The sequence below is a fragment of the Struthio camelus genome, chromosome 4 (assembly GCF_040807025.1).
Source record: "Struthio camelus isolate bStrCam1 chromosome 4, bStrCam1.hap1, whole genome shotgun sequence".
NCBI lineage: Eukaryota > Metazoa > Chordata > Aves > Struthioniformes > Struthionidae > Struthio > Struthio camelus.
The window spans coordinates 86,704,553-86,730,290 of record NC_090945.1 but is presented as its reverse complement, the minus strand read 5'-3'; the positions used below and the strand labels follow the sequence as shown (position 1 = coordinate 86,730,290).

Genomic DNA, 25,738 nt, shown 5'->3' with positions numbered 1-25,738 from the left:
CCTTCCACATTGCTCTCGGGTCAGTCAGCGAGGCTGCAAGCCAATGGCCTGAGGCACAAACCACATCTTAAGCCAATAGATGAGCCGTTTGCACAACCTCACTCCTGGTAGACAGGGTGAGGAGTCATGAGGATAACACAGAGCAAGACGGGTCAAGCTGGCCAGTGAGGAAATCTCTAACACTACAGCACTGAAGCGCTGGGAATTGTGGCTGGCGCAGGTCATGGAGCCTCCACCAATGGGAGATATACACAGGCTAGACAGATAGAGCTGCTCTGGTTAATATGGTCTCATTAGCTTTCTGAAAGGGTTTTGACAAAAATCCTTCATCAAAAGTCCCTAAGGAAAGGAAGGAACCATAGGATAAAAAGGAAGGCCTTTGTATGGATAAATAGCTGAAGCTGAAGCGATGTGGGCTGTTGCGGTTGTCTTGTCCCCAAAAAGAGCTGGAACGAGCAAAGGTCTGAAACGGTTCTGTACGAGGAATAGGCTGGTAGGCTGAGACTCTTCGGCTTGAAAAATAGATAATTTAGGGGCAGCTTGATAGAAATCTGCAGAGTTCTGTGCTGGTGCAGGTGGGTTGGGTGAACCGTTCCTCTTTCTTCTAATGCAAGAGCTGGGGCGCCTCAGAAGAAGATAGCAGGAGCCAGGTCCAGTGCAAACATAAGGAGGTGGTTCTTCATGCATTGTTGAATCCTCACCAAGGGACATGGTGGGAGGGTTCAAGGGACACAGGATAAGTCTATGGAAGACAAATCTTTGGACAGGGTTACTAAGCTTATAGATATCACATCTAGCTCAGGAAGTACCAGAGCTGAAAATAACTAGTGTCTTAGGGTAAGCATCAGAGAGCCTGTCCTTATTGTCTTCCCTGGATTTTGCTTATGGTCACAGTCGAAGACAAGGTAATGGGGAAATGGATTGCAGAGATGACCCAGTACCCGCTCTCCACTTGGGTTCTTTCTTCTGTCAGGGTGATGTAGCAGAGCTTTTCCCCTCTTGGACTGTGCAGGAGGCTTAAATGAACTCTTGAGGACCCTGCCAGCCCCAGTTCTTCCTCAGGTCTTTGGCCACTGGGAATATTCTTGGCCTCCAAAGGAGATGGTTATTTCAGTTGGAGTTGCCTGGGACATGATGGGAATGCCATTGCTGTTTCTAAAAGACCCACAGCTCCCTTGGGCTGTTCACTGCCTTCGCTGTCCAGCCTGTTGGCCCTTGTATGGCTCTGTTAATTGCTTTTTCCTTAGACTGGTAGTTCTAATTCATCCTTAACACTTTGTCTAACATGTCTTGCAGATCCTTATGCCATCGTCTCCTTTCTCCACCAAAGCCAGAAGACAGTGGTGATCAAGAACACCCTGAACCCCACCTGGGACCAGACACTCATCTTCTATGAGATAGAGATCTTCGGGGACCCCCAGAACGTATCTGACTCCCCTCCCAACATTGTGGTGGAAATCTACGACCACGACACCTACGTAAGTGTGTCAGCATGAGCCGGGCCCTCGGGGAGCGAGTGTGCTGGGCACAGAGGTGAAAAACACAGAAGATATAGCTTCAGCATACAGCTCCGTCACTGATGTCCTCGATGGCCTTGCTTTAGTTACCAAAGCTGTGTCTACATCATATTTTGCAGAGTGGTCAAATTAACTATATTTGTTTGAGGGGAGAAGTCATGGCAGGATTTAAAGCAGTCATGGAAGTAGGGGAAGCAGACAGTGTTATTTGCATAGCTGCCCAAAGGCATCCAAAGTGCCTTGTAGTGATGTCATTTGGAAGGGGGGAGATGAGATAATCCTGGATCCTTCCTAGAAAAACTTGACTGTCGCCTGTTACAAGAGCAGAAGGGATTTCAGTGCTTGTAAGAGCGCTCCGCTGTGCTCCTGTAACGGAGCCCGTAGCTGTTAGCTTGCCCAGCCCAGGAGTCTGGCTCCCAACTCCTTCTACCTTCCCTCCTCCAAAAGATGCCAGAAGAAAGCAGCAAATGCAGCTGAGAAGCCAGTTTCAGCCCAGTGAACTGGTCTCTTAAGAGCTGCTGATACTTAATGTTTTACTCAGAGCTCCTGTTCTGGGAAGCTGTGTGAAACCATAGGAATTTCATCTTCTGTTGAAGCAAAATGCACAAGAAAAAGCGCTAGTAGTTACAGGCAAAAACTTGAAAATCTGAATCTGGTAAAGGCACCAAAATCGTCTTTTCCTTGAGCTGATCACATAATAGTTTCAGACACTGGACCGGATTTTTGAGTGATGAGGCTTTGGCTGAGTGACACAGATGGGCACAAACAGGGTGAATTGCCCTGGGGCGGTCAGAAACCGCCCTGCACTTGCAATCTCCTTTCAGGGCGCAGACGAGTTCATGGGGCGCTGCATTTGCAAGCCCAGCCTGGTGCGCTCACCGAGACTCTCTTGGCACCCAGTCATCAAGGCGAACAGAAACGCTGGTGAGCTGCTTGCTGCCTTCGAGCTGATTCAGAGAGAGAAGGTGAGCTCCTCATTGCACCTAGGGCTGCAGGGCTGGATTCTTCCCTTGAGGTCTCTCAGGACCCAGCAGGATCGTACCTTTGCTGGATGCTGCGTTACACCCAGCTGGGCTCAGCTTGCTGGAGCAGCTCTCCAGTTGCCTGCCCTTGATTCTGCCGGAGGAAGGCTGCTCTAAGGAGATGTGGCTGCTGCGTTCAGCAGCAGCCGGGCACTGGGAGGCATCTTGCAGTGCTAGAGGGACTAGGCTCAGTGCAAAGCAAAGCCTTGGCGGCGGGGCTGCTTGTTGGGGAGGTGCTGCTTGCAGCTCCGCTGGCCTGGCTGGGTTCAGGGCTTAGCTCAGAGCCTTGGCACCTTTGTGCTGTGCAAAGAGCCCAGCGCATTCAGCCCCAAATCACTGCCCTTTGCTCAGAGCACAGAATTAATTTCCGGAGGGGATTTATGAAAGCTCGAGCAGGCGGTTACTTCTGTAGCAAACAGCCGAACTCAGTGCTGGCTATTCATGCAATGAGCCACAGGGGAGCAAGGCTGTGCTTGGGAGCCAGCCCAGGCAGGAGAGGCTCCTCTTCGTACCCCGTGTGCTCTCCTTAGCTTCCCACCCTCACCGTCTCTGTGCACGCACGTGTTTTTCACCTCTGGGTTTTCCACTGGCCGCAGGGGCTGGCTGCTGCCAAGATTTGCCTCTGTACATGGAGCCGAGGGCTAATTCTCCTCCTGCCTTTTCTCCCTCCCAGCCTTGAGGTGCTAATGGGCAAGAAGGGGTGTACAGCTCCCCCCGGGGCCGTGGGTCTCGGCTCTGCTCCCGCGAGGATGCTCCCCATAGCGCGTGATGCTCCTGCAGGGGGTTAGGAGCTGCTGCCCAGCGAGGGCGAGGGATGAGCCTTTTCGCACGTCCGCAAGGCTCCTGCGTGGCGGTCGGGGAAGGAGCAGCCCTGCAAAGCAGCAGGCCTGGCCGTTGCACAGTTCGGGGTGCCGCGCTGGCCAGTGGGGCCTGCCCCCGCAGATGCTAACGGGAAGTGCAAACTGAAAGTGTGTGTGTTTGTTCCCCACAGCCGGCCGTCCATCACATCCCTGGCTTCGAGGTAATGCCATCCTCCTGTCTGCAGCGCTCATGTCCCGGGCCCCTCGTACTGTCCCCTCCGACTTGCAGAGCTGCTGAGTCCCAGCTCCGACAAATGCTCCTGCACAGCTTCCTGCCTGGATCCCACCTGTGGCCCTGCTTCTGCTTCCACCTGCAGGATGCAGTTTGTCTGTCCTCTCTTAGGACAGGGCAGTCCCCATGCAGAGAGGCTAATTTCCTTCAGCTGACAGTGAAGAGAGCTGCAGTGACTGAAGCATCTCATTTTTGACCCCTAAGACAGGGCAAATGAAACCCGTTATAGATATCATTCCCTGGGTCTCAAATACAGCGTTACCTTTCTGCCCTGAGACAGTTTCAGCAGGGCCGTGTGGAAGGGCTGCTCTTCCCAGCTGCCCCAGCATGTTTCCTACCCTGCAGCCCTGCTGAGCAAAGGCATTAACTGATACTAAAGTTAACAGTACTGCTTTCTTCTCAAACCGGGCAAATTGGGCCCTTCCTAGGGGAGAGGCAGGAACTTGAAAAGTGTCCTTGGAGACTGTGAGAAGTCCTCCGGACGTGAAGCAAACCAGGCGTGCTGATGCTTTCCTGCCTTGCGTGGTCTGGTCTCAGCCCCTTCCAGGGAGCTGCTGGAGTAGTGCAGAGGTGCAAGGTGGGAGAAGTTTGGTCTGGAGTACGTGAAGGACAGTGAGGGGTGAGCGAAGCTTGCACACAGAAGATACGGCATATGTTTATCCACATATGTCCTCGGCTAGACTTGAGATGTGGTCGGGAGCTAGATTAACACCCCTCCTTCCCCCCAGGTTTTTCTATTGTGTCTGTTGCAATTGTAAGCCCTAGGGTGGGCTCTAGATGAAAGCCGGTCTAATTCTGTATTTTCCTTCTCTTCTCCAGAACGAGCTGTCTGCCAGTCTGGATGAGGTGAGTCTATAAGATTTAACTGTCTCTTCATCGGGGATGTAGTTACAATTGTGCCCCCACAGAGTAGCCACTTCTTTTTGGATGAGTCAAATCAATAGCATCAGGATTTTTGTGACATTAAGGATCACCAAAAGGATGGGGTACCTGGGCTCTATGCTTGACCCAGTAAATGTTCCTGGTATCAGGGTGCATAGGGTAACATTTAACCCAGGTGTAATACGCGTGCATGAGATCTGTTAGTGTTTAACCCCTGCAAACAAAACATGCAATAACAGAAGCACTGCACTGGCCTTGGCTAGACCTCTGCTCCAGCTAAAATCCTCCTCTGATAAGGTGGCTGGTGCAAGCAATGTGGAATTCATAAGGTGGTTGCATCTGGAGAGGACACTGGGCTGTGGGGTTTGTGGTGGGGATTTTGACTACGGGGCTTGACTGATCCCCTAGTTTGGCCTTCTGCAAGAAGGCACCTGAAGGGCACTTGGCTTCATACTGCTGAGATGCAGAGCTTGACTTTCTTCTTTGAACCCTTGTCAGTCCAGGGAGTTGTTTCAGTGTGTTTCAGTTGCAAAACCCAAACCTTGCAACTTTTCATGGGAATTCAGCAGTGTTTCATTCAGAAACACACACGTGTTGGAGTGTTTCAGTTACCCTGAACAAAACACCTTCCTCGGGATCCTAAGCTGCTGGCTTGGGCTGCCTGTCGAACTTGCTACCCAGACCCTGTGCTGTTCTGCAGAGTTGATCACCAGCTGAACAGGCCTGTGTCAGGGTAGGCTGGTATCTTGGAGAGCCTGAAGCAGGACGCTGAGTGAGGCACATGGTCATTTGGATGTTGTGGTGGCCACAGGGCTCAGTTATCCCCAAAGCCTAGGAGAGAAGCTATGAGAGACCTGGGATATGCGTACAGCCTGGCCACGTTTCCATGAAAGGATGGATGGGATAAACACATTTTTGCAAAATGGGTTTCTTCCACCTAAAGAGCCTTTCCTAACAGTGGAAATGCTGCTTTCTTTAGCATAAAATCTGCCCTCTGCTGACCTCCATTCATTGTCTTTGGGAAGGGTGAGGGAGGGCTCATCTTTGTGCTCCACATGGGCTGAGACAGTAACCATCTCTCTGCTTTTTCTCCTCCCTTTATTGCTACTGCCATTTCTGGGATGGGCACTCCACACAGCTCTGCACCCCTGCCTTGTTCTCCGAGGGGCTCCTCCAACGGGTACTTTTATGCTCAAACACTTGACTTTCCTATTTTCCTCCACCTTTGCCCTCGAATCAAGCAAAATCCCAACAGAGATTCTCAAAGAGACCAGCTTCTTGAGACACAGTCTGGCCTGGCCCACCTGCCCTGCAGGAACCCCATCCAAACCAACCCACTGAGGTTGCCTGTAAAGAGTATGCTGGCCTGAAGTCTCCCGTGCTCTTAGCTGTAAATAACAAGCCCTGTGGAGAATCAGGTTCGTGGAGTTGGTGATGCATATAAGGACTGAGCTGGCATCAGACTTCGTTCTACTACATTGTGGTCTGGAGTAAATAGGAGTAGCCTTTTGGGGCTAGATCACCTCTAAGCATTTGCATTGAAGCCTCTCAGGCAATGGCATGGCCCAGCTGTGCCATGTGTGAGACTCTTCCAGCCACTCTCTCAACCATCCAAGTCTGCGTTGACTTTTGCTCATCTTTCTTCCATCCCTGATGGAAGTTGGGGTTGGAGTAGATGATCTCCAGGGTTCCCTTCCACCCTGATTCCCACCAAGCTATCCTCATTCAAACTATCCCATCCTGCCAGTAGGCCCCCCCCATGCCTTTTCATGGATGTCTCCTCCTTCCAATCTGCTGAGAGTAGTGTCTGAATTGAGAGCTGTCTGGGAATTGCTTGTTCCCCACTACCATGCTGTACCCTCCAGGATGTCTCCCTTCACCTGCCTTGTCCCCAGGACTCACTGATCATTTCTCTCCTAGTATGCTGAAACATTTAATGCTTGTTCATTCAGCTGGGATTCAGGAGAACCACTGCAAAGCAACCAGGAGAACAGCAGGGATGGAAAAGGACTTAAAACAGACTAGTGGTAGTTGAAGGCATTGCAGCATTAGGAGCCAGGCATGTGCTGATTGGCTTTCAAAGCTACTCTTGAACACAGGAGGGATGAGGGCAATCGAAATCTCTCCTTTTAAGGCTGCCTGCCTTTTTACGCTACAGATTTGCCAGGGAATGGATTGATTCAATTGATCTTTAGTCCAACGACCGTGAGGAAATGCAACACATCATTTGAACCAGTGAAGATTTAGGTGCCTTGTTAGGGGAAAAAAACCACCCTAATGCTATGGATGATGACATTGGGGAGACCACAGAGTTTCCAGAGGGGCCTTTTTGGAAACAGACTGCACAGATGTCTCAAAGGGATTGTGAGATGCTTGAGCCAGCCTTGGGGGTTGGAGATGCACTGTCTGACTTCTCCAGCTCTGCATTTCTCTTGTTTCATGTGCAGGGGAGCATGTAATTTGATGGGTACGTCGGTGCTCAGCACCGTGTACAAGTGTAGGCTTGACACTCGCTGAAAAAAACACGACCCAAACATGTTTAAAGCTAGGAACTCAGTGGGAACTTAAAGCATTTCACTAAATGGGAATAGACTGAGGCTTTTCTTGGTTCAGCCCGTGCTTATACACCTTGATGTGCTCCAAGTGCTAGTGCTATGGACCACGGACAAAAAAAAGCTGGGAGTAGCCCTTAACTTGCCATCCTATCTATCCCTCCACCCCAAGGCAGGATCAGCTCATGTTCATGGTGCAAAGTCTAATTTAAGAGACCAAAATTAAGAATTTAAACAAGCAGGTGGGTTATCGGAAGTGCCGAGCACCCAGATGATGCTGGAGATGCCCCACACCTCTCTCCTGTGTCCCTCATGAGGCGCTAATCTCCCAGATAACCTTCCCTCTCCCCATCAGCGCTATCCCTTGAGGCGCGTGTCCCCTGGTCCCAGGGCTGGGGGCGTCATGGTGGTGGTGTGAGCGTGTGGGCAGCCTCAGTGGGGCTGTGTGCCCCAAGTTTACTGGCTGCCCTGCACAGGAACCCAAACAGCTGCCCCTGACCAGAGTTAGCCAAAGTCTTCAGCTAACAAGCAGCTTGATTCAGCAGCAATTGCCAATGAAAATTAAAGCTTAGCGTCTAGTACATCTAACATGCCACCATGCAAAAATCCCTTTGTAGTGCATTTATATACATATACATATAAACCTGAACCAATCCTATACTTGAAATATATACACCCACTTAATTTAATGCAATAATACTCGAGCCTGAAAAGAATGCTGGTCTCCTAAATTGGTTCCAACTGCCCTTGGTCGAGGGATGCATTTTTAGAGGTTTTGCTCTCATTCGTGCTTTTTCGGTGACTCTGAACTCAACAATCAAGGTCAAGAGGAGCCCAAATGCTGGAAGGGCTCAGAGACATTCCTTTGAGAGCAGAAGCAGAATTTTCTCCTCTGTGAGAGCAAAATTTTAACTCCTTCACCTGTCATGCAGCTTTAGTCTCACCCTGAAGGAAATTGCTTTTGATTTACATTGTGTGCAGACAGCTCTATCTGAGCGCTGTCCCATATCCTGAAGCTTGGCCGCTGCCAGGTGAGACTGAAACTGAGCTCTTGGATGCAGCTGATGAGCAGCGTCCACCTTCTTCCTGCCGGGTGGGACGCTAACCCTGCGTCCATAGCATTGTCCTCATCACCATGTCTGCTGTCCCTCAGGAGTGGGTTACAGCATCCTGTTCCCTATCCAGTGCCAGGAGTTTCACTAACTCTAACTCACCTACTGCTGCTGCTTTGTCCCCTCTCTTCATTCCTTCCCCAAAGCTACTTCATAGTGGTCCTACGTGGAAGAAATGCTGTCTAAGCGCTCTTTGGCGAGCAGATGAGTTGCACAGAGGGAAGCAGATTCTGGGGGGCGATGGCCTTGGTGTCCCACCCCAGCCTGATCTGATGTGGTTTTTTGGACATCTGCTCTCTCGCAGTCTGCTGATTCGGACCTGCCGTATCCCCCACCCCAGCGGGAGCCCAACATTTACATGGTCCCCCAAGGAATCAAACCAGCGCTGCAGCGCACTGCCATCGAGGTAAGTGATGAGGATGGGCGTGGGGCAGCTTGCCAGCTTGCAGAATAAAGCCAGTCCAACTGTGTGTTCTGGACTATGTACCCCCAACGGAGGCGCTGAGGTCCAGAAATGGGATCCAAGTCAGACTCTGTGGATAAATAGTCCAACGCAGTGCTGCAAGCTGGTTCTGCACACACAGATGTCGGCCCCAAAATGTCTCTTTAAACCATTATAACAGAGCAAGCTTTGTTCTAGGATTGCTCTGCCTGGAAAGCCAACAATTCCTTCCATCTCCTACTGGATATAATTGCCTTAATGACCAGTAGGTTTCCATTTTATCTTCTCTTCCTGCCACACAACTGTCAGTGACCCCTATTTCCCGTCAGGGCTTCCCTCAGTGTAGCCAGGGTGTCTTGCTGGGAAAACAAGTCTCACCAAGGCAGATATTACAGCAGCCAGGTCTTAGGGCAGAGCGTGGCCCTGGACCATACCTGCTTTTCAGACAAACAGTTTGCCTCGCAGCTGCATGATACTTGCCCAAAACAGAGATGCTCCACTAATAGATAAGCAGTTGTGGACCTGAGGTATTGGTGCATACAGAGAAATGTTTGCTGTAAGAGCTGGCTTCTCCCAGCAGCAGCTGACCCACACGGGTGATACAGTTCTCCTTCACGGTGGGCCAACCTTCAGGGTTACCTCTGCTCCCAAGGAGCCTGGAGGCAGACCTAGAGGTGGACCTTTAGCTCAATCTTTGCTACCTGTTCCCCTCCCCCTGCAGATCCTGGCATGGGGGCTGAGGAACCTCAAGAGCTACCAGCTGGCCAGTGTCACGTCACCCAGCCTGCTAGTGGAGTGCGGAGGCCAGCTCGTGCAGTCCTGTGTCATCAAGAATGTCAAGAAAAATCCCAACTTTGACGTCTCCGTGCTCTTCATGGAAGTGGTGAGGACACTGTGACTGCCCTGTACGTGGGGTCATAGCAGAGCTGGTTGGAGGGGATCAGTCCAGTGCCCCGCTCAGAGTGAGATGCAGCGGTTGTTCCTCTAGCCACTCTCCCCAGTAGGGATGCAGCAGGGGAAGGTGCAACCAGTTCAGAGGCAATGGGGACAGAGAAAAGTTTCCTTTTCTGATTGTCTAGGGCACAGCTGATCTCTCTGAAGTGGCCATGTAGAATGTTATCTTCCTCCTCAATCCACTGGCTGAAATAGCCCATCTTTTTTTGGGCTGTGATATGGGTATGAGGGGCACAAGGGAGACAGGTGGAGCATCTCCAACATCAGCTGGGTGTTCAGCACTTCTGATAACCCCCTGCTTATCCACATTCCTAATTTCAGGCTCCTAAATGAGCTCCAGTAGGGGCTTAGGCAGAAGGTAGAAAAGGCATCCTCTGGTGAACGCAGTTCTATGCTGTTCAGCCTTAGTTCACTGTGGGCAGGTGCAGAGCCATCGCCCCCAATACCCAGTGCAGTTACATGTTCCCTTCCCTCTGCCTGCAGCGTCTACCCAAGGAAAGTCTGTACAGCCCCCCCATCATCATCAAGGTCATCGACAACAGGCCATTTGGCCGAAGGCCCGTGGTGGGGCAGTGCACCATCCGTTCGCTGGAGGAATTCTACTGGGACCCCTATGGGGAGGAGATGGGTGGCCCCCAGGAAGAGCCAGGTACGCCGCTGCTGTGAGCACCACTGCTTGATGCACACCTTGCCCCTGCTCCTACCTGGAAGGAGCCATGGGGTGCTCTCTGTGTTGCACTGGGTGCTGGTGGCTCAGCCCAGCTGGAGCCTGAGGCAAAAGGGACGAGTGGTACAGAGGAGTTCAGCTCTGGGGTCTGTTGGTGAGCGGGGCTGTCCTGTGGCTGAGCTGTCTGGCCTGCGTGAACATGAGCTTTGGCTAGCACGGAGGCTCTGAGAGTGGCTGAGATTGCTCCTTCCAGTTCTCTGCAAGTGTCGTTCACCCACGGGACGTGCCAGGGTGGGTAGGAGGAGCTGGGCCTGGAGAACATCTCCAGATTCACAACTAACTGCGTGTAGACACACTCCTGCGCAGACTGAGCGTGTCTTTGAGCCTGAGCCCCTGTGTGAGGCTATCAGGTGCCTGATATGACACCGGGGGACAGAGGTGCCCAGCTGTCCCCCTCTGGTGCAGACCCTCGCAGGAGGATTGGAAGCGTGATGCTGAGGTGGCTTGGCTTTGTGGTCTCCAGTAGCTGGATGTCTGTGTGAGGTTTGTGCTGCTCTTGTTGCAGATGATGTAAGCCTCACGCCTAAGGACGACGTTCTCATTGACATTGATGACAAAGAGCCTCTTATTCCTGCCCAGGTATGGAGAAAAATCGCAATAGTGGGAAGCAATGGTTTCTTATTTTGCTTGATAGATGAGATACAAGTCTTTATGATGGAGGTTTTATCTGGTGTTAACGTTCCTTTTGCAGCTTCCGCCTCTGTTTTTACTCCCCTGTTCTCCACCACATTGCAACAAACAACCACAAACTCATTTGTCTTCCTTACGTTTAATGCAAGGTGTCAGATTTGATTTTTGCTGTGTGAGACAGCAGCCTGCCTCCATGCCAGGCTCTTCCCTTCATCCCGTCTTCCTTGCTCTTAAATATATGGTTTGGTTTGTAGCTGAAAAAGGTTTGCACTCACCCGCTGCGGGCTCTGCTGTGTGGGATGCTGTCTGTGTCTCTTGGAAATGGTAGTCACCGCCCCAAAGTGTGGACAGTCTTGAAGGGACTCACCCCAGCACTAGGGAAGGTGAACCAATGCTACCAGATGGGACAGTTTGCCCAAGGCCATGCTGGAAGGCGGTGGCAAACGTTGTCCGAATCTCAGTCGCTACCAAAACTGCGAGGCCAGTTCTATTTTCCCCAGTTTTGCTCCTTGTTTGCACGATGCTTTGCCACTTCCTGAGTCACTTGCTGCTTTCAGCGGCTCCAGTTCCTTTCCCAGGTGCACAGTGTTGCCCAGTGTCCCATGGCTGTGGGAACTGGACATGCTTTAGCAGAGCTGGGGAAAGAGGGATGTGTTGCTGCTATGACTTTTTTTTTTTTTTTTTTTTAACTTTTACATGCTATGAGTTTGAGGGGACTCAGCCAGAATGGGGGCTATTGGTGTTTCCCATTTCTGTAGCCCGTGTGGTTTCTTTGCTAGCAGATACATCCTCTTTGAGGCAGAGACCTGTCAGTGCTGACATGTGCGTGCGTATAACGTGCAAATCTGTCACTGTTAAGAAGCAGCAGAAAGTTTTGTCAGAGGCATTTGGTGGAGCCTTTTCAGAGTCTTCTGGGTACCTTGGGCTGGAAAAGCCTGAGTTGTCTGCAACAGATCTGCCTTGCGAAGTGTACCTCTTGTCTTGCCTTTCCTCGCCCATGAAAGCAAGGTGCGTAGTTTGGGCTTCCTCTGCTTCTACTTTTTATTCATCTCCTTGGTGGCATTTCCATGTTTCTAGTTGTGAGGACTTCACTGATGGCTTTATGCCACCAAACATTGGCGAGTGTGTCCTGAGGCGGGCTCCAACTGGGATCCTAGTACTGGACCTTCCCCTTGAGATTAGTCCTGGTTCAGATTCGGAGTCTGCACTGAGCCTCTCTCTTTGCTGCATCTCCCATGCTAATTTGTGTGCTTTGTATTGTGCGAATCTTCCTAGCTCCTGGACAGGCACTGCTTAAGGAGCAGTGTATATTACATGCTGCAGCCTCTGCCCAGTACAAGTCTCCCAGGCTCTGGGCTAAGAAAAATCAAGATTTTACCCAGTTTTTGGTAAAAACGGTGCATGTGGGACTCAGGCCTGTTGCAATCCATTTGTGATTGGCCCTGCTTATTCTTACCTATCCCAAGGACTGATGAGATCCAGGTTAGCACTTGCAGATGAGGCCATCTATGGTCCTCTTAAATCAAAGTGAGCTGGCTTTTTCTCATTCCTCACCAGCAGCTCAGACATCTATATGCTCAGCTCCTTTGGAAAGCTGGCAGCTTTTGTTAGGATGCTTCAGTATCAATTGGGAACCAGACAGTGGAGTTTGAAAACAAAAAATACTACTGACAGTCGAATCGGCTTTCCATTTGCTTGCCATTTGTGGATTTGTCTTAACTATTTACAATTACACTTCATCTTATATCAGTAAAGTAACTGGAGCATGTCTTCAAAAAAAAAAAGAAAAAGAAAAAAAATTGAATCTTGGAACAGGAACCCTCACTTTTACGAATGAAAAATCCCATCTTCTAGTTTAGCGTGGAAAGCACTTGAGAGAAAAGTTGGAGGTGCCAGAGAATAACACAGGTATGGAGGACTAGGGTGCTCCAATGAGCTGTGCAATGCTGGGCATGGGCTGTCCCTTTGCAGCATGAAGTGCAATTGATAGGATAACGGCACCTCTGTGAAGGCTTTGAGACCTCCTGCCGCAAAAGCTCTGGGAGAGATGGATCCTCAGGAAGCAACTGGGACATAGAAGGAGACGTTGGCCCGGTTCACCTCCCCGATTCCCATGGCAGGGGAGCAGGCAGAGGTAAGGTGCCTGGCCTGGGGCAGCCCACCAGGCAGCGGGTTTGCAGGAGCTCTCTGCTGGGATTGCAGCTCACCTGGCACCAGGCAGTGATGGAACCTGACCCATTGCAACTGCAGCTAGATGCGTGTGCTTGCAACGGGTGGGTTAGTAACTTGGAGCGGAGGGCGCCGGGAGAAGGTCCGGCAGAGCCGTGTTGTTGTTGGCAGGTGCCCCGCGGCTTGAGCCGGGGAATCGGAGCCATTTTCTTCAAGCATGTCCTTCCAAAGTGAAGCCTGAGAAATAATCTAATTTGGGAACTTCTGTTGTTTGCATGACTAGGATTTCAGCCGGCTATTTCTCGGCCTGGCTGAGGACAGCATTCGCTCTGGGCGAGTGGCACGCTCTGGTGCTGGCCGGTGGCAGCAGGACGGTGCTGCAGGGACGTGGCGTGACCCAGCACAACACCGGTGCTGGGAAGGCTTCAACAGCCCTTCGCCCCTTGGAGGTCGGCCTGGTGCTGCCAGTGGGCTGGGGACCACCTCCCCTGGGAAAGGGCTTTTTGGGCCCCCTCTGGACCCGCAGCAGCCGATGGACTGGTTTTGCGTCTGCAACTCCAGCAAACTGGAAGACATAATTTCTTAATTTTTAATAGGGAAAAACAATCTATCCAAATGTCATATTGGATAGAACAAAATGTTTTGTTTGGCACAGTGTGAAATCTATAATTTCCAATCTCCTCCTTTTCTTATTTTTTTTTGTCAATTTTTGGTAAAAATGCTGCACAGTAAAGTTGAAAGCTGTCCTCCTAATAATATTGGGGAAAAAAATCCTGCAGCACTTTGGATATGAAATACTGCACTTTTTAAACATCAGAACTAAGAATTTCTGCATTTCCCCACTGTCCTATTTTCTAACACCAAACTGTTTGTTAAAAGCAACCGATTTTATAAAACATTTCTTTCCATCTGACCTTCATTTGTCAACATTGTTTTCACCTGCTGATTTTTTTCACACCTTCTAGTCACAGGAAGGAGGATGGGCCTCTGGCTTTGATAGTGTCCTGTTCACTCTGGCTGTTTCTCCCACGGCTTTGGTGGAGACAAGAAGTGGGAAATGTGATTTCTCATTGCGGTGTCGAAGGGGCTGAATGGCATTTCCCAAGCGCTGGGAGTGAAACCAGACGAGAATTTATTTCCATTACTGGACAGAAAAAATGGGAATTTGCCTTCAGTGATAAACTTGGGAAGAGCCCCTTTCTGCAACTTTCCAGCAGAGAAGTTCTAGCCATCAGTAAAGATTATGAGGAACTTCTCAGTGTTGCCTCTCTTCAGCATTTTCCAACACTTTCTTTCTGTTTCCCAGTAGAGAAACATTTCAGAGCCCAAACTTTTGATCCAAGTTTGCTTTTTCATTGCAAAACAATTTATTTATCCATGTGGCCACTGAAAGCTCTGCCGTGTGCCGAGCCCCGTGCACGTGCCTGGCCACCACCATGCCGTGGGTGATGCTGCTGACCCTCTTGCTCTGCTTAACAGGAGTACCTCCACTCTGGTTTTCCAGCAGCTTATTATGCTGATTACCACCTTTGGGCACTTTCCTCATTTTGTATTCTGGTGAAGAAAAACCAAGAATGGTTTTCGTGTTAATTCTGTAGCAGCTTGTTTTCCTTCAGTCCTTTCCCCTGAGCCCCGCTCACCACTTTCCTGTTTTCTCTAGGTTTTCACCTGGAGGTGAGGGCAAAGCAAGAAAGAGGAAACCCAGGGCTTACTCTCTTTTTAAATTTGTGTTCGAAAAATGGCAGAATTTCGATTTTCTTTTGGCTTTCACATCTTTGATTGCAGTTAGTTTGGAAAAGAAAATGAAAAATCATCCTTCAAAGGACATCCTTCCTTTTTTCTGTCTTCTGAGTAGGCTAACTATGAACATGCGTATTGGTGGCGAGGGGTGTGCAAGCTAGGAATTGTAGGTGCTGTGCAGAAACACATGCACTAGAAGGACCGAGATGTAGAGGTACTGATTGACTTTGAACTGGCTGCCGGGTTTCGGCAATTAGCAGCAGGCTTGTGGGGCAGTAGTGCTGTGCAGGATCCTAGAAGTGTGAATCCATCCCCGTTGCTGTCTGTGGGTGTTTTCTTTTGAGCTCTCTGTATTGGATTGTCCCATCTACACCTGCACGGGAGAAGCTGAAGGTGTGGACTTGCCTTGGTGCTGCCGTTGTGCCTGGCTCCTCCATCGCGGCAGCCCTCTGTATGGCTGGTATAATTGCAAACAAAAAATAATCCCCGTCTCAGATATGGTGGTGCTGCGCGGGGAAACGATTGCACCCTGTGGTCAAGGCGCTGCAGGATCTAGCCCTGCTTCCCTATCTCCTCCCACCTGCGCTGGCAGCTCCCAGCAGGGAAAGAAGCAGGAATACGCTGGGAATGAGAGGAGGAGAGTCCTGAGAGCCGAAGGGACCTCTTTCCGATGCCTCCCTTCACTCGGGAGCGAGACAGGGCAGTTCCCAGCAAGCCGGCTGCAATGGGAGGAAGGAAAGGAGCAGCCTCCCTGCTGGCTTTGACCCTTTCCAATGTGTTGCTGTCAGTGCTCTTATCTGAACGAGTCTTCTGCTCTCTTTTTATAAATAAGCACGATATCTGAGCACTCTGGCAGAAACTGCGAGCCCTTCTGATGGCAGGAGTTGGGACATGCGTGGTCTGCGTGACCCTCTTGCAGCGTAACGTGGATCCCTGCTGCTCTGCCCGGACCTTTAAGCTTCACTGAGCATCATTTCAGGTCCTCGCAGAGCAAAGCGCTCAGCGTAGCAGAGGCCAGGTGATGCTGGGTGCCTGTAGGACTTAGATACCTGAACGCCTTCAAGCCTCAATCTTCCCCATGGCTCACTGGGGACAGGAAGCTGGCGTCCTGCCAAGCTGGACACACTGTCCTCACGGACTTGCTGGGAAAGGCCAGGTCATCAAAGGGAAACAGCCATTTCCCTCCCGGGGAGGAGAGGAGGTCTGGGCCTCTCAGGAGAGCTCGGCCTTGGGAGACTTCCTGAGCTCACAAAGCCTAAGGAAACGACCAGCGGTTCCTAAAGGATGATGATCCCCCACTGCTTGCTGCAATCCAGGATGATCTGAGCCCACCTCTCCCCAGGTTCATGCACTTGGGGCTCTTCAGTTCTGTCTATCTGTCTGTCTTTCGAATTATATACTGCCAGCCATCCCTTTTAGGCAAACTCGGACAGGCCTAATGAGAGCGTTGCAACCGAGAGGTGACCCTTGCAGGGCTCTGCATGGTCAGGCCCTCACCTGGGAGGAGGAGAGGTTTCCTACCCGCCCAGAGACAGAAAGGGCATTTTTGGAAGATGACACTCAGGAAGCAGGGTTCCCATCAGGGAGCAGAGGGTTGTTGGCAGCTGGATCCTCAGTGCTGGTGTTGAAAGGAGGTAGAGAGGGGATGCTTGTTCCTCAGTGGAGGTGAGGACGTGCCACTGTTGTGGAGCAAGGAGACATGTCCTGGGGCCAGGTTCAGCTGCCTCTTCTGCAGCTCTGCTTGCTCTCCGTGTCGCCGGTGCTGTGGGCTGCACGTGGCCAGCGTTGGCTTTGTGAGAGTGCTACTCTGAGATGCCCACAGGCCAGGTTTTATCCAGCCCTTTCTGAATTTAACCTTGTTGATCCCAGACACCTTCTCTGTCTTGACGTGTGCTCCCCTGGACAGACATGTGCTTTGGAAAAGGCTGCAGAGTGGGTTGGTGCTTGATTTGGTACTCGCTGGCACGTGCTGACAAATATCACCCCTTCCTAGACGAGCCGTGATGCTGTGTGTTCGGACGAGTGCATGTGTGCGGGTGCTACGCCCCTGCAAAGCCCAGCCCTGCGCCATATATCCCCCGCTGCACTGCTGGGGCTCACCCCCTTGCCTCCTTCCCCCAAAATAGTCGTGGGGCACAGGATCGACAAATCTGATTTTGGAGTCTCCCGTGCTGCTTCGCTCTCCCCGCTGCGGAAACACAGAGCTTGTCAGCGCTCTGGGTGGCCGCAGCTTTCACAGACCTTGCACAGGCTTATTAGCCTTGATCATTTTGTTAAGAAATGTGCTCAAATTGGCTTTCGGGGACAAAAGTTCTGTGCGAATGGTAGCACGTGCACGTTTATACAGATACACACATGTACATGCACATATTTATGTGTACATACAGCTATACAGCATGTCCCCATAAGCCTTTTTACTTTTGGAAACCTCTTTGGATAACCTACAAAGTTTGTCCTTTCCTTGCTTACCCTCACAAATCCACGAAAGTTAAAACTAATGCAAGAGACCCCTGGCACTGGTTTTGCACTAGCTCCCCTGGCTCAGACCTGGCAGGAACAGAGGAGGGGCCTTCAGCAGTTTTGCAATAAGTGTTTTATTCCCTGAGACAGTTTTAAGCCTATTGAAAGCATCTGTGAACTCAGATCAAACCTGGGGAACAGTTTAAACTGGAAATGAAATGAAGAGAAGGGGCAAAGGAAGCAGGAAAGCCAAAGTGTTCTGCTTTAGCGTTTTCAAAGTGAAAGACTTTGACGTTTCCTTTCTGAAACAAACATTTCAAAAACAAAACACCCTGCAAAGAATTGAGTTATTCAATTCGACCTCATATTAGTTCTTTTCTGTTTGTTTGTTTGTCTTTCTGTTTTTTCCCTTTGTTTGAGGAGGGGAGGAGGAGGGAGCCGGTTCCTGGAAAGCCAGACCAGAATTCCCACCATCTCCCTCCCTCACCTCCAAATTTTGGCTCTGGCTGTTGCTCCTCCCATGTGTCCCCACCCGGTAGTGGATGTGGGCAAGGGTGACCCATGTGCCAGCAGGACCCAGGCTCTCTCTCATGGGGTCTGACACCCCTGCAGCCTTCAGGTACCTCTGTCCCTGCTCTGCTCTGGCCGGGAGCTGCCTGCCGGTGCCAGGTTATGCAGGCGAAGTGAGCGATGCAGCAGATCCTGAGCTGCGCAGGGCGTCCCCATCACTGCTCGCTGGGTGACAAGCTCGTTCCCGGGCCAGGGCCTGCCCCATGCCTGTGACTGCTGACTCCACCGTGTGCTTGGCCAGCGGTGACCTTGGAAGCAGGAGCTGGGGCTGTTCCTCCCCGTGCATGTGTGCATGGGTGTGTTTTGCTGTGTGACTCCAAGGCCTTTTCCCTGCCTTGCCAAGCCTGGCGTCGGTCCCTTCCCTGCTGGATGACTGGAACAAAGGAGCGCTTTGTTGTCCTCATCTGAAATAAAGAAAACAAACAAACGCGAAACCTCTGCTCTGAGGTTGCCGAGCGCGTTGTCCATCTCGTCCAAGCTGGGCGGGAAGTTCAGGCCGAGGACTGTTTAGAGCAAGTCTGCGTGCACATGAACTGGAAACATCGTGGTTACTGAATAAGAAGAAAAGAAGCACCTAAAACTCATATAAAAGAAACTTTTCTGTAGCAAAGCTCTCTGACACTCTTACAGGTCTCCTGGGCTATGCCTTTCTAGTTAACTCCTCTGGGAGAGGAAGATTTTACAAGGTCTAAGCCTGCACGACTGGCTGTCATGTTTTCTAGGTGAGCTTGGTGTGGATGCATGGTCCTACCTGCCTGGCACCGAGAACCGCTTCTTGTTCTCTCAGTGGTCTTTTGTGAGTCCTCAAAATCAGAGGAAATAAAGCAGGAAGGGCCATCGCTAGATCCATCTGCAGTCCCAAGGGAGGAGCAGGTACATATTTCTCCTGCTCATTGATAAAACAGTCACATATGAGCCATCTAACATACTAGCCACAAGCCACTGAAAGTCACACTGGCGCCTTAATGGTAACTGAGCTCTGGGAAATCTTTCCCCCGTGAAGCAATTGTAAATTTGATGTTTTCTGCTTGACGCAAACTCTGCTGCATTTCCAGGTCGATGGGAAGGCGCCTCTTGGCTCTGCTGGTAGAGCTGATGGGCAGCAGACCAGGAAGCACTCAGCAAAAGGAGGATATGCAATAAACATCCAAACTGTTAGGGAACAGGTCGAAAGCAGTACCCAGTTCCAAAGCCGCCTCTTACTGCCTTGGCAGCTGCTCAGCGTAGAGCCTCTAGGATGAGTCTTGAATGGCCTCAGATGCTCTGAAGGCTGAATTTGACGGAGCTTTTCAGTCTCTCAAAGTCACACAAGCAGCAGGGTTGGCCATTTAGAGTCATGTTAGTGTCATCAGCTGGTCAAAGCGGCCAGCAAAAGACCGTCCTCTATCCAAGCTGCTCTTCTGTCCAGCAGCAGGGCTGCTGCTTGCCGTGCGCTGTGATGGGCTCTGGTCCGCTGCTGAGTCTGGAGATGTACTTGAGCCTGTGAGCATGGCAGAGGTGGCGGGTTGTCAGGTCTCGCTTGATGTTCAAAGCCAGCTATTTTCTTGTGGGAACTTCTCATTTCTCCCCCTTCTGCATCTTGAAGGAAACATGCCGTTCAGCCCTTCCTGCTTGTAGGAGATATGAGCTGAATTGCAGCTCCCTGGCCAGGGTGGAGGGAAGGTGATGGCAGCTCCTGGTTTGCCAAGGACAAGCTGCACTTATGCTCAGTGTTTTGTTTGTAACAGACCTTCATCCTGAATTTCCTAATCCCTTTATGTTAAAAACACCCTGGGTTAGATCCCTCCTTGGCTTCTGCAACGAACTTGGCTTGCTGCATTTTCAGGCCCTTGGTGTCCACAGGATGAGATGTTGCATTAGGAAATACTAATGATGTGCCTTGCCTCGTCTGATGGCTCCTCCATGACATAGGATTTTCCTACAATTTCTAGCTGCAGGGCTCCAGTAATTCCCCTGCTTGGCTTGGAGGCGGTTTCAGCACAGATAAAGTCCATAGAGACTGGGTGACCCCCGATGGAAAATGCCGTGCTGTTCGAGCACGATGTTACAGACCGTACAGCATGGTCAGTGCTAACCCATGCGCCAACCAGTTGTCCAGTTGGATGATTATTGCATTCAATGCCCTGCAAGCTGGGTGCAAATAAGGCCCCCCTGGGTCTTCAGCTGAGCCAGCACTCTGAATTCAAAATTGATTAAAATCCTGCCAGGGAGAGCAGTCTGGGTTGGGATCAAATGCGCGCTGAGGTCCTGGAGATGGTAGCCGCTGCCTGCTGAGGTGGACCCGCGCTGCTACAGTGGTGCTGGGTAGAGTGGGCTATTACTATTCAAGCCCATGGGCAGAGCCTCACCGACTGAGGGTGTAGCTGGACTTTTTTCACCTCCCAGCTAAAGGCAGGTCAAGGTTGTGGCCGTGGGGACATGGCTGAGAGGGTGACAGGGTTAGCTTTTGATCACACGCCTAAACCCTGTGTCTTTCAAGCTATTGATTCACTGTCTACCTAGGACTAAATTCACTTTAAAAAAAGATGAAGAAAAGGGGAGGCGGGGAAGAGACATCAGTTTTCTTTTAAGCTTTAATCTTCCTGAATATAGCTGAGAAAAACTAAAAGAACAGTCAAAACCAGTCCCTCCCCTCCAGGGAGGCTTCGACCTTCTAAGTCAGGAGAGGGGGAAGGCTGCACTGGTTGGGTCCATTAGTTTTATTTTTCCTAAAATGTGCTTTTGCAGATGTGTGTTAAACATTGTCTCTCTAACCCCATTGGTAACCATTCATTTTAATTTGTAGCTTGCAGAGGGCATGACCAGCTCACCACTAATTAACATACCAGCTTCTCGGTCCGATCTTCATGTATGTATTGCTTCATTTCTAACTTACTTGCTTGATTAATTGTTTTTTTTTATGAATGTTATGTATATATATTTACAAATGTGCAGAAACTCAAGTATTTCTTTTGATAAAAGATCCCTTTGCTGTCCTTGCAAAATGGCAGTTCCACATTTCTGCAGGTGCCTGTGTAGTTCAGCAGTCATTTTCCTTCACGTTAAAGAAAGTGAGGTGGGATCTGGGAGCTTGCTCTCTCTCAGCCTAGTGGACCAGGTGTACTTATGTACATGCTCAAGGTCCAATGCCTCCTTGACAGCCTCTAGCTTCTCGACAGATTGTGTTCAGCTGTTGATGTTGAAGGGAGATGGATCTGGATCCCAGGCATGGTGCTGAATGACTGTGAAGCAGAGCCTTTGTGGTTATTCTTAATAACCTTAGACCTTGTTTATGCTGTTCAGCTGTCAGAGAAACAGAGCACGCTTTCTCACTGTTTGCGGGACTAAAATACAAAGCCTCTGTGCCAGGGAGCAGCTAGGTGCAGGGGTAGCGTCAGCACAAGCAGGTTGTGAGCTGGCCCCGAGTGAGGCTAGGCTGGAAAGGAGGAGATGGCTTGCAGCTATTAGATGAGATTGAGGAACCACTCCTCAATGTCAGAAGCCAGGAGACAAGTGTCCAGCTCGCTCCAGCAGGAGCCTAATTGCTTTGTGGCAATGATGTGTCCTGGGAGGCTGTAGTGGCATGACTGGGGATGTGACAGATGTCTATACTCCGCTTGTCCAGAGGCTGGACCTCCTGACAAGCCCCTGGCACCACATTTGGTCTGAGTCACCCTTCGGAGGTGCTGCCTGGCCACATGGAGGAAGGTCTTGCTCCGAGGAGGGCTTGAGCTTATAAGTAGGGTTTCTGGGGATGGGGGAGTCCTGCAGGGCCCATAGAGAGCACCAGGCAGTGACAAGTCATTCCTTGTAAAGCCCCTCTTGCTCCCTTCTTGCATTTTGTACAAGAAAATCAGCTGTTTGGGACATTCCCTGATTTTATAAGATAGTAAAGGTGCACTCTTCTGCTCAGAGAAGCAATCCTTTCACAGGTTGCAAATTCAGCCCTAGCAGAGTTGCAAGCCTGACTTCTGGTGCTGACCCATGAGTTACAGGGCACGAGGCGTTCCTGCCAAAATCAGTGCACACTCCTCCCGTGTGTTTCAAGCCAGAATTAATTGTGTTGCTTCCCACTTCATCACTGGGATAAACACAGAGACTCCTTCCCGTCAGCTCAACCCTGAGCTGCACCTCGCGTTTCGGCCCTCGTGCGTGAAATGGCCATGAGTCAATCCCTGACCTTGGGAAGAAGGTCGGCTTGGAGGTGTTATTTATACTTACGCAAAAGAGAAGAGACTCCCTTTTGCATCTGACAGCGTAGGATGGAAGGAAAGCTGGAAAGGGCTTTCACTCACTGAAGAGTCAGTTAAAAATTGAGTAAGCGGAGCAAGTGGAGCAAGAGAGGGTCATAGCTTCTCATGGCAGTGGTAGCTTTTTGCACGCAGAAGCCCCCGAGCGGCGTCTTTCTGGGCCTGGAGGCATGCTTAGCTCCCAGCCTGGCTCTCCATAGATGTAGGCTTTGTTGGCCTAAGGTGCTTCTGTTTAGTAGCTCTGTTTCTCCTCTGCACCCACAAAACACTGTTCACTGAAGTGGCTTCCTTTGTCGCGCAGATGGGTGGCTGAGCTGGGCTGCGGAGTGTGGAAACAAAAGGTCCATAAATAGCCCCTCTGTTCATCAGCATTTTTAATTTACGTGGATATGTTTTTGTTTTAGTTCAAATAAAATTTTGCAAAGGAAAAAAAAAAAGCTGCAAGCCATTAATTTAAAATAAAAGCTACAGAATATTAGGCAGTAATAAACCCATTCTCCTGGCCTGCACCAGGACCCTACAAGAATGTGATTAAATATAATAAACCTCACGTTCTAAAGAGCTGCTGACGCCTCCTGGGGGAAACCATTCTGTTTTGGAAACCGCATCACCGAGCCGGCCCATGTATGTGCTCCTTCCTGTCTCCTTGTTCTTTATTGCTAGGGATCTTCGCACGAAAGCAGGATCTTTTGTTGCTGTGGAATGAGGCATAGGGACTGCAGCTGGTTAAATATTAGGAAAAAAACTTCTACAGCCAAAAATTCATCCCGGTGTTGAGTGCATGTGGGAGCTTCTGAACTCTGTAGAGTCCTGCCTCCTCACTGGGGCTTTTGTGGCTCAAAGGAGTGGAAGGAGGAAATTCGTGGACTTGCCCTTCATGGAGAGACAAGCTTTAAGATCAGTCTAGCCATCTCCTTGGTGCAGTCCACATGGTTTTTGTTTTTTTCATCTCAAGCGTTTTGCCTGCCTGCCTCCCAGCAGCAAGGCCTCAGTGTGCTGGGAATCCTTTGAAAAATCCCAGTCCCCAAAACGGCCATGGAAATGTCAACAGCATTGCTAGCTGGACCACAAAACCCACCAGCGAGAGGCGATTGCCCTTGTATCCACTCTCTGTGACAGTGATCCCTGCACCTGTGGGCTCCCTGTATATATAGGTAAAGAAGCAGCAGTGGGATGGACACTCCATTTCAGAGCTGCCCGAGCTGATGGTTGAGGCTCGGCCTGGAGCCTGTATGAATCCAAGCGCTTATATTTGCAGTTGTTTAAAATGTAGCTTAATTCCGATTTTGTTTCCTTGGAAGTAGCCTCATGCATGGGATTTTTGGGGAGTTGTTATTACAGAGCAAGTTCGAAGCAGTTCTGGTAGCTGCTTGAGCATCCTTATAGCCCTCTCCCTTCATGTGCATTTCCTGCACTGGCCTCATAATTGCATATGCTCTCGCTTTCCCCCTCATGAAGAAGTCCACCCTTGATCCTCTTGCTTTTCCCACTGCTGACGTGGTGCTCTCGCAGCACCTTAACCCTGCTGCCTCTGGAGCTCCCCTCCAAGTTCATGCCAAACCCCCTGTGACCTGGTCTTTCTTTGCTCTCGTCTGAAAGCAGCTGTTGCCAAAGGCTACCTAGACAAAATTAAGAGCCTGCCCTTTATCCCTCTCTTGTAGCTCCTGAAAATCTTGGGCATAAGCAAAAGGACTGGTGTCTCACAGAACTGCCTCTGTGCTCCAGATCTGTCTCTCTCTGGAGTTCAAGTGGTTAATTCATTTCCAAAGGGTGAAAGGGAGCTCCACGACTTCTCAAAATTTCAGAACCAGCCCTTTCATGAGCCATTCTGCCCCTTCGTGCCTGGGAGGAGCAGTCTGTAAATACTCACGAAATTGCCTCATTATTGTCCTTCAAATCCCTTTTTCAAACCATCTCAAGAAACAGGGCCAGAATAGCCCCTGAGAGGCTGCTGAGATCGTTCCTTGCACTTAGGCCCTGTTAGCTCCACCTGCCTGGTGACTCCTCAACGCTCTCCAAGGACTGAGGTGGCATCTCCCTGCTTGGCTGTGCTGTGAAGCCTCCCGGGTGCCTGCTGGCGCAAACCTGGCGATGCTGCAGGCTGGTGTCACCTCTCCGTAGGACAGTGGGGAGCCCTCGGGCATTGTCCACTGTGCTGAGGGACAGTGCACCTTATGCAGAAGTCAGTGCCCACCTTCAGTCAGTTGCATGGTGACCAAAGCTCAAGCAGATGTAGACATAAACCTGAGCTGGTCACTCTGAGATCCCTTTCGTAGATACCTCTAAAACTCTGTGCCTTTGGCCTGGTTTTGGGATCTGCTCTCAGAGCAGTTTTTAAGTGGAAACTGGGGCATTTTCCCATTCTTCTCTTTTTCTGCAGAGCATAGCACAGTGCGAACTGAGTCCTTACAGGGATGCTGGTGCGCCAGGATAATAGTAATAATAATAAACAGGAGTATTAGTGATTCTTGTTAAGGATAAGGGGCAAATGCAGAAATGCTATTTCTTTTTGGAAGAACTGCTTCAAAATGTCAACAAGTGTAGCTGTGAATTACTGGACAGTTGATTGTGCAAGCAAAGAATAAGCACAGTATATGTGGGGAGGATAAATTGCATTTTTCATGAAAGCAGAGGTTCAGATCTTTCTTCAAGCCTGAAACGTGGCCTTGTTTGGAGGCAATATCTTGGTGGGTGAAACCCTGAGAGTCATTCAGCAAATTTCTGCCACTGGCTTTTTGCACGACTTCGGTCAAATCCTTTAAGTTGTCTTGGGCCTCAGTTGCCCATTTGCAATGTTCAGGTGCTTCCATTTGAGCGATATTACTGTGCTTGTCAGTGCTAACGGACCCCCAAAACATTTCTTTGCAAATATTCACACTCTCAGTAATAATAATAATAATAATAATAATAATAATAAATAATATATTATTACTGTACAAAGGGCTGGGGGGACCATGAGCCCCAGCCGGCTCCCCACTGTGCACCCTGGGCTGTCGCAGGCTGGGTTACCCAGGGGCTCCTGTTCCTGGAGGCATTGCCTTTGCAATTCAGCTATTCAGGGGAAATAGCTACAGTTTTGGCCCGTTTTTAATGCCAGCTCTTCACACGCCTCAGGTGCTACTCACTGCAGTGCAAAATGCCTGTTTGCCACCAAGGGTCTTTGAAGGCTGCAGCGGTAGCTGGAGCCAAGAAAGCCATGACTGTCTCCGAGCGGGAGAGGTGTCATCCTTATGGGGAGCCTCGGGCACCATGGAGCTGTGAAAAAGCAGTGAGAATCCCCCGTTCTCCCATGCGAAGCACCATAAGGTGCTTTCTAACCGGTTCTTACCACTATTTTGGCTCACGATGCCTCGATTGTAAGAAATACAAATAACCCATCAAATGACAACTTAGCAAAGCTAACGCACGCCAAAAAATAAGTCAAAATCTGTAAACTATTTGGAATAATTGGTTATTTGCTGTGTTTGCTAGTTCCAAATCAGAGCACATATTTTACGGCTTATCCTGTTACTGCTAGTTGGAAGAGCTGGTGGTGTTGGATATCTCCTGCTGAAAACGATAGCCAATAACCCCCTCTGCAACCAAGCACAGTCTCGCTCCTGCCCCTGGAGCGTTCCTGCGGTCTTTTTTTTCCTTTTTT

The 25,738-nt window shown here is 50.2% G+C and overlaps 1 protein-coding gene across 13 annotated transcripts in view; it reads left to right on the top strand.

Annotated features, from left to right (window-relative positions):
- Positions 1 to 25,738, top strand: part of DYSF (dysferlin) — a 120,522-nt gene that overhangs the window by 49,119 nt on the left and 45,665 nt on the right. For 4 of the 13 annotated variants that reach the window (XM_068943881.1, XM_068943878.1, XM_068943887.1 and 1 more), the window contains 10 exons: positions 1,297 to 1,478; positions 2,342 to 2,482; positions 3,531 to 3,560; positions 4,451 to 4,477; positions 5,652 to 5,693; positions 8,482 to 8,583; positions 9,341 to 9,502; positions 10,057 to 10,222; positions 10,806 to 10,879; positions 20,655 to 20,717. In XM_068943881.1, the coding sequence (XP_068799982.1) occupies positions 1,297 to 1,478; positions 2,342 to 2,482; positions 3,531 to 3,560; positions 4,451 to 4,477; positions 5,652 to 5,693; positions 8,482 to 8,583; positions 9,341 to 9,502; positions 10,057 to 10,222; positions 10,806 to 10,879; positions 20,655 to 20,717 (989 nt within the window). The remainder of the gene's footprint in view (positions 1 to 1,296; positions 1,479 to 2,341; positions 2,483 to 3,530; positions 3,561 to 4,450; positions 4,478 to 5,651; positions 5,694 to 8,481; positions 8,584 to 9,340; positions 9,503 to 10,056; positions 10,223 to 10,805; positions 10,880 to 20,654; positions 20,718 to 25,738) is intronic. The other 9 variants (XM_068943884.1, XM_068943879.1, XM_068943889.1 and 6 more) reach the window with 3 other exon arrangements.